This window comes from Indicator indicator, chromosome 5, assembly GCF_027791375.1.
Source record: "Indicator indicator isolate 239-I01 chromosome 5, UM_Iind_1.1, whole genome shotgun sequence".
NCBI classification, from domain to species: domain Eukaryota; kingdom Metazoa; phylum Chordata; class Aves; order Piciformes; family Indicatoridae; genus Indicator; species Indicator indicator.
Window position 1 is genome coordinate 21249491 of NC_072014.1, and position 14453 is coordinate 21263943.

Sequence of the window (14453 nt, forward strand, 5' to 3'; positions counted from 1 at the left end):
CTACAGCTCTTGCCCCAGTCTCTCTATTTCCTCAATGAGGAAGTCAATGTCAGACTTAGTTGCTGCTGGGTTTGAGATGACCATTCGGAAGAAGTTGACTTTATCGCCCTGAGGCTGATATCCAACCATGGTAGTACCTGACTCCATCATCAGTGCTTTGATTTTGGGTGCCACCTTTAGCATTTTTTTCAAAAAAAGAGAGAAAAGGAGAGAGAAGAAAGATTTTAAAATGTTATCCTTTCTTTGCATATCACAACATTTCTTAATTTGGAAAAAATAAATAGATTATAAAAACACTAGTTTTTATAAAAAGATCTGTAACAGAAAAAGCTTGGAAAACTAAACATGTAGGATTAGATATTTAAAACTGACAAAAATAATATCCATCTTTTTTATTAACAGACTAAAAGCACCCTACAGTATTCACTGTGTGATAATTTTCTTGAATATATGTGTCATCTCCTCATTCTGAAGATTTAGTCATGAAGAAATGCTCTCTGTCTTTTTACGAAAACCTACTCCAGAACTGTCTTTTTAGGGTAACGGATGTTATCCATGATAATATTATGGATTCTCAAAGTAATTTCCCAGGAGCACAGCATGGGCAACAACAATGGAAACTGTTCAATAAGGTCTTTGTCATAAAGTATATTTTCTGGAAACCTTCCTATAGTTTCGCAGTGCTGTGCATTTACTGCAATCTCTCTTTCTCACTTTAATTTACAAGGAATAATGTTCTAACTGTCTTAAGATTTGGTATTGACTGAGCCCAGTTTTTACATCCAGACCATCTTTTTCCTGCTCTGCTCTCTGCCAGTCAAGGTCAGATGTCTGGTTCTTTTACTGTTTTGTAGGATGCTTTATAATGGTCTCTAACATTTAGCAGAGTCAAGTCAAATGTTTCATCCTCCTTAACAGTCTTATCTATCTTCCCTTTTTCTCTCTGCTTTGGCAGTTTCTTTATCTAACATGTCACTGGGTTGACCTAGGAATTTCTTTTCTCTTCTGTTCCTTTTCTCCCGTGTGATGATAAATTCCTCTACAAAATGCCCCAAGTTTGCCCATTCCTCTCTTTTCCCAAAAATAATTAAAAACAAAACAAAACAAAAAATTGCAATTAATTTTGACTTCTATAAAGTCATTCTTTTGTCTGCTGAATGTATTTCATTCCAATTCTAAATGCTACTACAAAATGAATGTATTTCACTTCCCTCAAGTTCTAAGTAACACAATACTTTTCCTGGTGGTGCATTTATGATGCCTTCACTTTCCTCTGCCATTTCATCAAATACATTTGGAAGACTGTGGGATAAAGGACACTCATTTTCACTGAAATGCATTAATGCAAGAGTAACCAAGCACATTTAAAAATCAAAATAAAGACTTGAGAAGAGGTTTCCATTTCTTTTACCTGCCTCAGCATTTCAAACGATTACACTTCTGTTTCTCTTGTTGATAATCTATCCTATTCAAAAAGCACCGGAATATCTTTGTGCCTAGCTATGTTTTTCAGAGCACAGAAGTGATACAAAAGACAGAATAACTGAGTATGTTCTATATGGGGTTTTATATGGAAATGTGACTTCAGACTCAGTATAAGCAGGAAACAAAGGTGAACAAATATCAAGGCCGTAACAAGCAACTGGAGAACTGACATCCTAGAATTTGGAATATGTGTCAATGCACAGATACATTATTTTTAATTAAAAGAATACTTAGAGTTGAAAGAGTAGACTACATGTTTGCATTTAACAAAGCCCACATACCCTGTGTAACTTTTCTCTTCTCTCATCAGAGTCTGGCATTCCCCTGAGGCTCGGCGGAATATACCAAAAACATACATTTGTATGCTCTGGCTGCGAAGACAAACACACACATACATCAACAAACAACACAATACAGATCAATCACACAGTAAAGGCCACTCAGTAGCACAGACATGGAAAACAAAATATAGTATTAACTTTTCTAGTTCTACATGTTAAAAATAAATGGATTACAGTACTGCTGGCTACATCTGCTGTCTTATCTCCCCTATACATTGCCTACATAATGTCTCTATACATTCCCTATACAATCTTTTAAGGTTCTAGTGGAGTGAAAATGCTTTTCACCTTCATGCAGCTCTAGAAGAAACTGTTTTCTAGGATCACAGCAAGGACAACCCAATTTTCCTTTTTTTTAGTAAATGGAGAGATGAAAGGCATTTGTTATTCCATCAACCAGGAGCCTATGCAGTGGCACTAGCCACCGAACAAACAGCAAAAATAGCAGATTCTCAGTTATGCATGTTTTATATATATATATATTTCAGCATGAGTAGGTTATATTAAGGTAGTCTTCATGTCCTAAACTGAGGAGCCATCTGCAGAAGAGAAGGAAATAAATCTGCCATTTAGGGTACAAAACCACATGCATTTGGCCAAAAAAACAGCCCAGAAGCCAACAGTCACGTAGTGTTTTAGAAACTAAGTGTATTTTTCTCGGCTTGAAGGACTGTGAGAAGTACAAAGACTGTTTCCAAATTCCATGTAGATTTGGCTCCTACACACAGGACAAATGAAAGAAAACTTACCTCCCCTTCAAAAACCATCTCAAATTCTTCTCTGTTTTTTATTTTAGTGTAGAGATATTCTGCCAGCTCCAGGCATTTGTTGATCTGGTTTTCAAATCCTACTGTACCCTGTTTTAAAAAGAAATCAAGTATTAATTATACGGGCATTTTTACACCCCTGATGCAATCATCTTTTCAGACAGGCTTCACTCTTACACATCTTCAGTCAGAAGATATTTGGCAGTATTATTTCTTGCAATTGAAAAGTAAAGATAATCAACACTACAAAAGTGGCTAAATGTGGCCTAAGTGTAATCACTTGGGCTTGATCTTGTTTTAAGAAGGTGTATTATGATAATAACAATGGCTTTTGATATTCTAGCTTTGGTTGTGGGTTGTTTTTTTTTTTCAGTTTCCAAAAATATTGCTAATATTAAGTCTTGGCTGCCCACCTCTTGCTGAAAGATTAGGGACAGAAAGACTGTTCAACTCAATCGAATAGGTAAGAGTTATGAAATTATTTCCTCTGAACAGTTTGCTAGAAATTTGCATTAGAAGAAGTCAACAAACAAAAGCCTGTGATATCTTTACTGAAATGAATTCACCTACCCACTGAGTGTTGGTCATTTCTGATTTGTTTTGAAAGATCATAATCTCATAAAAATTAGATTAATGTTGATAATAAAATAAGAAAAGGAGGGGGGAAAAGAGTTTTGGGGTTTGTTTGTGGGTTTTTTTAAATACTCTTTGTACATGAATAAAGAAAGACAATTACCGCATATTTTGGGTAAGTTCTTTGTACAGAACAAAATGACTGATGCTAAAGTCACAAGAATATTTCTGGACCTTGGCTATATATTTCAATTATGAGCAAAGAATATGATCTCTTGTGGTGGCTAATGCTGAAGGAGAATTTTTCTTAGCTACTTATGTTTTGTTTACTTAACGATTTTGTAATATAATGCAGTCTGTTCGAAACAGGTTTTATACAAAATATATCTCAGAATCTATCCAAGAAATCTGAATCCATCTCAAGACAAGCATAAATCTAAAGTAACTAATTTCCAAAGAAACTTAGAAATTTTAATCTGTATTATCGTTAAAGAATAACATCCACAACTATCCTACTTCTGAATTTTACATATGACCTGTATCCACAATGGTTTCCACTCTATTTTCTTTCCTTATTGTAAAGTGTTCTACTTCATTAGTGAAGTCAGTTTAACAGGTGAATTAACAGCAGAGGTTGGATCAGGAGCTAGTTTTAACAAAATGTGTTTGGCTGATATTTAAAAAAAATGCTCAGGCTGTGCTTTAACAGTTTATGTAGTCAGCACTTGGTAATTAGAACCATAAACAACACACTCCAAGGTTGCTAGTCACAGCCCCATTCTAATGTGTCATAAGCACATCCACATTATGTATTGCAGTGTCAAAATTATTTATTTTAGAGGAAGAACTGAGCCTGAACTGAAATGTACTTAGCCTGGTAATCAAACCTAGGCTGATTACTACAGTAATTGTTACAAGTATTTTGTGCTGAAGTATTGTGTTTCTTTTTCTGACATACTTTAAAAATAAACAGTCACAATTCTACAATCACTTTAAAAGTAGCCGCACATCAAAAGTTCTGTTACTTTCTTCACTCAGTCTTCAGTATTGAGGAAATCTGCATGAACTTATCTTTTATTATCACAGGTTATATACTGCTGCTGTCTAACTCTCAAAGTGTTTTATAATTGTGCAGTTTGACATGAGATTAGTCAGGTAGTTTATACAAAGCTATTTGACTGTGGACAGGTTACCTAACTGAACTCCCATGTTGTCAGCAGACAAGCAAGAAGTATAGTAACAACACGACTGCAGTTAGAGAAATGAAAATGAAAGGTATTTTCTTGGCTACACTGAGCCTCATTGTGTGAACATGTAAGTCCAAATTTAAATTCAGCCTTCACAGGTTTCCCACAGTAGTACTAGGGAAACAACTGTTAAATCATCAGTTGGGCAAAGCTTCTTAAGAAAAAGGTTTTGTTTTCAAAGATGCTTTATAGAATCTACACATTGAAACATGATGACCACGTGACATATGTAAGTCATGAAGTCTGCTCTGCTGCTACCACAAGCAATCTGTCATAAAATGCTTATTTAAGTGTATAGACACTGTTTCAGTGTCCTCCCCTCACTAGTTTTACTGCAGGACTCATCAAATTACTTAAATCTTTCTTCTAATATCCAGATGAGTTTATTGATGGCTAACGTTCTGCAATTCAGATGACAGTTTTCTGATTTAATGGCCAGACACCTGTGTATTTAGAGATTGTAATTACACAAACATTTATGTTGTGTTCCATTACAAGAGATTTAGAAATCAAGTAATTACATTTCTGGGTCTTTTTGAGATGCACTTTTATTGTTTACCTTCGCTTTCCACATCAACCAGAACTTGAAAATGTCCACATGTCGACCACACTGTATTGCCTTATCCCCAGTGTCATATGATACATCATACTGTTTGTCTGGCTGGAAGAGATAGCCTGCACACATCTGATTGCAGCCTTGAAGTATACCCTGTAATGAAAAACATATGCTTAGTGGCACATAGACGTATGAAACTGTATGCATTAATAGCCATTTTTAATTATTTCAAATATATACAGAAAAATGGCTCATTAATGGGTCAAATTATAAAATACTGACTTTGATTTGTAAACCTGAGGCACAAAAATAGTTTTATAACCTGAGGTGGTTCTCTTAAAAGCCCCTGAGTAGTCATGTGGTCTTACAAACCCACACCTGAAAAAACATTCTCAGATTAATTTGGATTCTTAGTTTTTGCTACTAACTTTGTTCACTTTGTAATGCTGTACTCTTCAGACTTAGATTTTTGATGTGTTAGATTATACACTAAAATAAAGCTGTGGTCTCTCACTAAAGCAGATAGCTACAGAAAATGAAGAAAAAAAGAAAAGTAATTGAAACTTTATATATTGTCCAATTTTATTACCCTTAACATTAGATATGTATGGAAGTACAAATTACCTAAAACAGGTATTTTTTTGCTTACAAATAACTATGGGTCAGAGACAATAGGAACCTACAGATTAGTAGTAAACATCTCTGAAAGTAACATAGAGGAGCAAACTCCTGTATGTAACACGTAAGTCTTAAACATCACCTTTCTAAAATGGTTTACTTGTCCTTTACAGTTTATTAGTGGTTCTTTGAAGAAGCTTGAAGACAGTGGTCTATCTGATAAATACAAAAATATCTATCAAAGTTCTCATATAGATTAAAAAAAAATTGTCAAAATTCTGCAATAGCTAGCATACCAAGCACGTGTGCCACTAAATAACAGCTAGGTCTTCTCTCTAATAAATTTCAAAGTCTTAAAAATACATATGGTGTCATAACAAAAGCAGAATACTTTCTTTTCAACAGACTAAGGCAAAAAAAAAAAAGAGTTGCTTTTTATTTAAGCAGTTTAGACTGTGGGTCAGGTGAAGTATATTAGCATGGCTGTTGTGTTAATAGAATATGCAGATTCAACAGCTAAAGATATGACCCACATTGTCTACAGGTTTAACAACAACAAAACCAAAAATATAAAACAACTTCCTAAAGGCAACATAAATTCATAAATATTGTTAAATATAAGAAATATAAGGCAGACCTTCTCCTTGACAAGAATGGCAGAACATTGTAACAACACTCCCATCATCTTGTGTGGATTCCAAGTAACTGAATTGGCTCTACAAAAGAATTACATAGTCAGATATGTTTGGAAAACAGAAACTTAACCTAAAGGTGTCACATTTGTTTTCTACTTTCAGCTGGAAACGTATGGAATTTTGATAATTATTTTTGATCTATAATCTCACTATGGAGATTATTAGCATTTCAAGTGTCTTCTTTCCCAGCTGTACTGTCCAAGAAAGGAATTTTTGTGTGTGTGTGTGTTAACATTGTAATATCAGGCTTCCAGTTAGTTTATATTATTACTAATACCAGCTAATGAGTGCCAGACTATGCTGATTAGCTAATACACAACCTTCATCCTTAGAAGATTCCACTTCTAGAAACAACAAATTAACAAAATTAACAAAAACATGAGAGAGTAATATGAGTTCTGTGAGAATACAATTCTTTACTGACCAGCTGCTGGAAAAGTAAAAAAGCAAGGAAAAAGATACTCTTCATGATTATCTGCTTTTCCAGTTAGAGCCACAAAAGGCCTTTTCTGTACTAACTTGTCAAGTCCATGGACTGTTAAAAGGTTATAAAAGTTTACATTACAATCTACCATTCCATATGTAAACCTTAGAACTATTTACATGTAAACACAGGTGAAGGCACAAGATCACCTCATTTACTAACCAAACAGATGAGATGGTCTGCGTTTTCAACACACTACCCAGACAGCTTAATGGTGACACTAAAATAAATGTGCCAACACTATACATCCATTGACCTCTTCACCCTAAGTAATTAATTACCAAATGTCCCCTTGATTCATTGTGTGTTTCAGAGAAAAAAAAATGTGCGTAATCACATTTCACTGACTACACATGTGTTCTTGCAATGTGATTGGAAGAAAATTCAAATATATTTCCTCCTCTTCTACACCCTTCTCTCAGAGGGTCCATGTTGTACCTGGGGAGCTCACCAAGCCTCTCAAATCTCCTGCTTAGGCAATGCAAACCAGCAGGCATATAGCTCAGGAAGAAATTCTCTTTTAAAAGATTCATTGACTACTTCAGATGGAGTAGTCAAGAAACAGGAATTTATGCAACAGTTCCTTTCCTTTTGAGAGCACTGGAATTTCACTTTTGCACATTATTTAACTTTCAGTGTTCCAAACAAAGAAAATTTCAAGTCATTTTTGCAAGGAGCAAAAATTTAGTTTTGGTTTATTTTGACACAAACATATCACTCTCTATCCTGTGCAGCCAGCCAGAGGTTGTCCTACCTTGGGAAATCCCAGCTCTGTACCATGGCAGCATGCCAGTCCTCACGTGCCCATGTCCCCGGGCAGGCTGAGCCTAGCCTGAGTGTTAGGCAACAGACCCCAGCTGAGGCCTGTGACAGGCAATTACACAGTGCATCTGAGCCCCATCCTGTGTTTGAAGATCCGTACAGCTGACTACAAAATACATAATATCATGCTTTAAGGCCTGCTGCTTTCTGTAACTGCTAATTAATTGAGGATGTTAATTAGCACCTCCGGTTAACCTCAGGTCAAAAGAGGTGTGCCAAACTACTGTGATCAAACCTATGTGGCTTAAGAAAATTACTTTGCAATGCTGACCTCCTACTAGAGGTGTTGTCATAACATGAGCCACTAGAAAACTGGACTTGGCAGAGCTTGATACATCAGAACACTCCTGCCACACCACACTCTGCTGTGCCTGCAACAGAATGATCCACACAATGTTCCTTGTGCTTCACTTACAGCATGAGGTGCCCACCACTAGGAAGGTTTGCTTTCTGCAAGGAAGAGCATTGCTCGCTGCTCTTATTGTATGCCTATACATAGTGCCTGCATCCAGTGTGGTTGACTCAAGGAAGCAATTTGGAAATAATTTGTAGAGTAGAGCTTGTTTCAAATTTTTTTTTGCTTCCCTGGAAGCTGACATCTACAATTATAGGAAAGATCTTATGTTTCTGGTTCTTCATTGCTTTCTTGATTTTCATTCAGACAGGCAGCCTTTTATGACAGAGCAGTTCCACTGGAAATATAAAGGCAAACATGCCCATGGGGCCATGGCGCTTTAAACAGACCATCTTCTACAGACTACAGCCTAGTCATCTTTGGATATGGGAACAACTGTGCCAGTGGCTACATGTGGGACCTCTTTGAATTCTAAGGATTGGAGAAAGGGCCACACTCTCACTCTGTTACACTTCCAACACAAATGCTTTGCTTTTTAAAATTTGGTCCAATTAACTGTGTAATAAAGGCTGGCTTCTGATCTCAGTGGGTAACTTGGTAACCCTCATTATGTGCTTGGGAACACACACACTTTTCTGCAGGCATCACTCAGCTCACAAGAGCTTTCTGCTTGTTTCATGTGATCCTCACATGGCATCAACACTTAGATCCTCTGTGTGGTGAATATCCATGACTCTTTGTGGACTTCCCTCAAGTTCCTTCGTCTTCAGTCTGACACAGCAGAATTGTACCAGGTCTGTGCTATCATAGTTCTTTCCAGTCTTATAGTACTAAAATTTGCCCTTAAAAAAAGTCTCTGCTAATTCAGTTTTTGCCATGTGTTCCGCTTTTTGTTGCATACACAATTGTATTTCTGTGTGTGGATATGTAAGTGGAATACAAAAGCAAGCATACATAAATATATATATATACAGACATATATATATATATATAAAATTTCATTTACAGAACACTTATTTTCAGGCAGAGCATACACTCTTGATTTCCTGGAAACAACTGCAAACATCTTTGAGGAGAGAATCTCTACAAATTCTCACCATATCATGTCTTCCTATCATAGGTACTCATGCTCAAACACCTTCTCTGGATCCCTCAATTCTCACTGCCATGCTCGAAGTCCTGAATTTCAGAGATTGTCTAGCTCTTGCACTTCGTTCTCTCCACAAATCATCCTTCACCCATTCCCAAACTTATGATCCCTTCATAGCTATGCATAGGACAATCTTCCTTTCTTTTTACCAAGCAATATCCTTGTCTTCCTTCAAATATGCTGCATATTTACCTTTCACTCATCGGTACCTTGTTGTTTTCTTCTGTAGTATCGTTTCATTCTTCCTAGGGTGGACCTTTCCTGTCTTGCTTCTGTTTAATTTAGTGTTTCAACTCCTTTAATGCAGCAATTTCATCTTTTCATGAATTTGTGAAGGGTCATGTACCTTATGAAATCATTTTAGTAACAATATTGCAAATAAATGCTATGTAGTACCTTTCTATTCCACTCAATTTATGACGATGCTTTCGAGACATTAAGAGCCCACCTCCCCAAGCAGCCTAGATAAGATAAGAAAAAAGAGAAGATTCATTGTTTTGTAAAAGCCTAACATATATTAATCTACTCAGAATCTAGTAATAAATATTTTAATTCAAGACAAAACGTGTAAACACAAATACTCTTTTGCCCAAATAAAAGTACTTCATTTAGTTACTTACATCTACATGGAGCCAGAGGTTATATTTTTCACATATATCTGCAATCTCCTGTATTGGATCAAAGGCTCCATATACTGTTGTGCCTGCAGTTGCATTTACAAAGAGAGGAATATATCCCTACAATACAAACAGAAGTATTAAATAAAAAAAACTCACCTCTTTCATTTTCTAGTCAGAAAAAATGTGTTTCTTCTAAGAGAAATGTACATATAAGCAAAAGCAGAAACTAACAAATAGTATACATGTTAGGAATAATGTCCATTTTTATTGTACTGTAACTTCACAAAATTAACTAGTTAGAAGACAAAGAAACAGAACAACATAGAACAAAGCAATCCAAAACAAAAGCAGTAAATGTGGACCTATCAGATCAAAGTAAGACAATTTGGAATTTTAAAAAATGTGGATTGCAATTTCATAGAGCGATGCAATGTAAAGAAGCTAATAAAATTAGCTTCATTGCTCTAATTTTGGTGGGTTTATACAAAATTAACGGATTTTTCATTCCATTGATTCAAGAAATAACGATGAATGCCTCAAAAAATGAAACTTACTGGCTATATTTACTAGCCCTTCAGCCTCACACTTGAAATCTATGGGAAATTTTAGGAATTCCACAAAAATGTTTTTGGCTAAACTTTCAAGTCTGAATAAAAGCATGTTTACTTCCATGTTTTCATACTTTTCCCTGTGTATTTCAAAACACAAAGTTATTTTTTTGAGTCATAAAATACAGATGTGATTCAAAAGTTAAAAATACTTTGTCTTTAAACAGTAAATGGAAAGCATAGCAAGACATAAGCAGCTGAATCAAGCAGCTACGAATCTTACTATAACATTTATATCACTATAATGTTCTCTTTTAATGCTAGCCCTCACCCTTCAGAGGAAGAAGTAATTTTACTAAGCCAAATAGTTGAGCACTATTTTTTAAAAAGACAAACCTTTTGTTTTGCTTCCAGAATTTTTGCCTCCAAATCAGCTGGTATTATTTTGCCTCTGTAATTATTGTAGAAACAGAAAGACAAAGGAAATTAAAGAGTGCATGTGGCAACACTAGCTACAGTTGAAATAATTTAATAGGATTTTCTCAACAGGCCATTAGCAACTTGACACACTGTACTGAACCAGTCCTTAAGCGCAATACAACAAATTTAACAGATGAACACGCTGAATATATCAAAACCTTAGCATTCATCCTACCTTTCATTGCATTTTATCAAAATCACATTGTCTGTTCCAAATCCAAGTGCAGCTCCAGCTTTCTTTATTGAATAGTGGCTCTGCAGCAAAACATACACACATTTAATGGAGTGGTTGTTTAATGACAAAGCATCTCCACAATATACATCAATAAACTAGAATTAGCACTCTATTAAGCTCACATGTTCTGAGGTAAAGAGAACCAGTTTAGGGACTGCAGCCATGCCTTTGGTTTTGACTTCAGGGAAGTACTTGTACCGTGCAGCCATTATGCTGTACATGTTGGAGATAGCTCCTCCTGTGAATGGATAAATGAAGGAATATAAAATAGTGCTAAGGAAAAAAAAAATGCACATTAGAGCAAAGACATACAAGTCTCATTTGCATTATGCAGTGAACTATGCACATATAAATCTCTGAAATGGATGATCATCTATCTAAACAGTATAGAGACAGAGCCTCTAGAGTCATAGTCAGAATTTCCTATCCATCATCTCTCTCAACACATTCCTAAGAAGTTCAGCTATCGTTTTGCTGCAATTGCATGACAACTTCTTGTAAGCAATCAGATTGTCTGAGACTGAAGAAATGTCACATACTGGATGGATTTATCACATCTCACTGTAGAAACATAGATGCCTCAAAGGTAGATTTCCACAGCTGAGCTAGTTATTTTAAGCTTCCTTACAGTCACTTAAGGGAAAAAGGCACTTTGGAGGCTATGATTCAATGAATCTATTTTGACACTTACTTTTGAAGAACTTACATTGAGGGAAAGCACCTATTTCTCTTTGTTTACTGGTAAAAAGACCCCAGGACAACTAGCTCATTTCTACAATGAACATCAAGATTTAGTAAGATGAATCTCATCCTTAAAGCCTCAAGTTAGTTATTCCTCTTACATTTCTTCATCAGCAAGAACACTGAAAAAGATCTGTATTTTTCTAGCAGATAGGACTGGAGACCAAGCAAATGTGTGTTCCTGGATGTTATGTGAGCTGTTGCAAAAGGAGGTGAAATTGTCTTTCATCCTCTTAAACAGGATAATGTTCCTCTGCACCAAACCAAGAAATGTGGAATACTGCTGGGCACCCATGTTGTTCACACATGGGCCCAGGACCTCCACATGGTTTATCAGTCTTACTGCTGACAGCCTTTGTATCACCTTCATGGGAAGACACTTTGTCTTGATCTTCATCCAGGTGTGATACTTGTGAATCTAATCAGATTAATTACCAGATAATATGTTCCAGAAAGTGATAGTCATAGTCATAATCTTTTTCTAACTGTAAGCCCAAATCCTCACTTATCATCACAGAAGTCAGTATATGATTCTTGAGAGATCTTGATCAGCAGGAACAGTTGTTCTTCAGCACCTCCAGAAGTGCAATAAAAAGATGTTTCAATGCCTAACTGTATACCAGAGCTTGTAGTCTAGTTTTGTAATGTTGACCAGCCATGATTCATAGCCATACTAAAAACAAACCAAATTTCTCAACTTTTTGAGGTATGTTTAAGTAAAGCATTCCTACTTCTAAATATCTGGTGCATTGTTTTGTGTTGCAGGTAATGTGGGTAATCAGACACATCTTATGCTTATTTAAACTTTTGAAGTTTTAGTCAAACCACCAAAACATAGGAAAAACTCACCAGGTGAGAATATTCCATCACCATCTTTGTTTGACCATCCAATAATTTCTCTCATCTTTCGAAGTGTTATTTGTTCCATGAGGACAAAAACAGGAGCAATTTCATAGGTAAACCTATATGGATAAAACAAACAAATTACAACCAAAGAAAATAAAATACGGATTCTAAAAACACACAGCAAGTTCCTAGGCTATGATTCTTTCTGAGAATGCTTAAGATTCCTGAAACCTTTCCTATAAATCGAGGTTCTGATATTGCAATCATTACCCAAGCAAAAATCCTCAGGAAGACAATACTGGAAATAGGAGTCAATAAGAACTGCAGAATTAGGTCTTTTGCAACTTTCCATATAACCGACATAAGATTTAACACTCAACCAGCACTGCTGACTGCTGTACAAGGTTGTACTGTAAAAGATCTGTTTCCCAAAGTGCCAGTTCCACACTTGTGGAATAATGTTACCAAATCCTTATGAAAACAGTAAACTTCACTGAGTTAAACACAATCATAATTAGAAGTATTGAGCTAGGGCTTCAATGTCTAAATACAATTAATTATGTGGATTTGTTGATGATTTCCAAGGACAACTTATTTCTACAATAACATGTGATCAATAACTGTCAAGACTAATTATAAATGATGATTTTCTAATTACCAATACCCAGTCAACCACTGTATTAATGAGGGAAAAAAAAACATTGCATGGTCTGGTATACCCTCATGCCACAGACAGATATTTGGATGGAAAGTGACAGCCATACAACCATTTTTTGTCGATCGAGGTACATGGATAAATTGCTACTGCTGTGAACAAACTCTGTTTGGTCCTTATGCCACTCCTCCTCCCATTCCTGTCCCTCCTCCCCCCCCCCAAAAAAAAAATTAATTTTAAGCTAAAGAACAAAAATGTAGAGGGGAAGGAAGCAGAGAGAAATTAAACAGTAAACTTGTTATTTGCAAAAGAATCTATAAGAATATTATGTTCTGACACTTTGGATCTGACTGATGTATTCCACTTGAATAATTTCACCAAAATATATGTGTTGTCTCTCTAATACTAAAATGACATTTTGAGAATAGGTACAACCATCCTCAAGGAGACATGTGATATGAAGAAGGGAATGTGTGTCTGAAAAGCTTATCTTTTCTTTACAGCTACATTGGTGAATTTAAAAAAAAAAAAAAATTCAATCCTTAAGCTCCCTTAGTCCATCAGAGAAACATTCACACTGTTTAGAACATATTCCTTTAAGGTTAAACAGTGTTTGTAAGTTGTTTAATTGTCATAATTGTATTTTCAGAGGCCTGATTATTTTGGGGTTTCTTTATTGTTAGAACCACCAGAGACAGACAGCTGAACACTTATTTGAATGTTGGGGCTGCCAATATTTAGAAAGATGGAATTAGTAAATCAGCTAGTATCTGCTAACATTGGGGTTTTCCTCGTTTGTTTTTAAGCCTTGTAAGTCTAGGATACACTCAAATCTTTATTTAGGCAGAATAACCAACTGAAATCAACAGGAACTTACCAGTTTATAGATTACTGAAGCCTAATAAAAGATACATTGAAGACAATTTGATTTTTTTTTCACAAGTTTGAACATGTTTCGATTGTTGTCCAAAGACCTTGCACACTGATCCCTATGTATGATCCAGAAGACTTAAAGGTTTGTCTACAAATACATGTAATGTTAAGCTACCTTTTTTTTGTATATAAAATATCAAATACTTTGAGTCTCCAAAGACCGACAATGAAACAAAAAAACTGCAGATTTATTATAAATTGTAAGACCAATGCAGCCAAATCAGAAAATGGCTATGATTTTAAAAATCGTGTCTTGCTAAAGTTCACTCCAATTTGCATGTTTTAAACTTAAATGATTTTGA

General features: G+C 35.5%; 1 protein-coding gene across 1 annotated transcript in view; it reads right to left on the minus strand.

Annotated features, from left to right (window-relative positions):
* The window catches only part of GAD1 (glutamate decarboxylase 1), a 33036-nt gene continuing 18583 nt past the window's right edge, over positions 1-14453 (minus strand). Inside the window, exons 7-17 of the mRNA XM_054381489.1 lie at positions 12567-12679; positions 11099-11214; positions 10917-10996; positions 10658-10712; positions 9714-9830; positions 9490-9554; positions 6225-6303; positions 4973-5122; positions 2576-2683; positions 1767-1856; positions 1-174 (exon numbers count right to left, since the gene is read on the minus strand). Of these exons, the coding sequence (XP_054237464.1) occupies positions 1-174; positions 1767-1856; positions 2576-2683; positions 4973-5122; positions 6225-6303; positions 9490-9554; positions 9714-9830; positions 10658-10712; positions 10917-10996; positions 11099-11214; positions 12567-12679 (1147 nt within the window). The remainder of the gene's footprint in view (positions 175-1766; positions 1857-2575; positions 2684-4972; positions 5123-6224; positions 6304-9489; positions 9555-9713; positions 9831-10657; positions 10713-10916; positions 10997-11098; positions 11215-12566; positions 12680-14453) is intronic.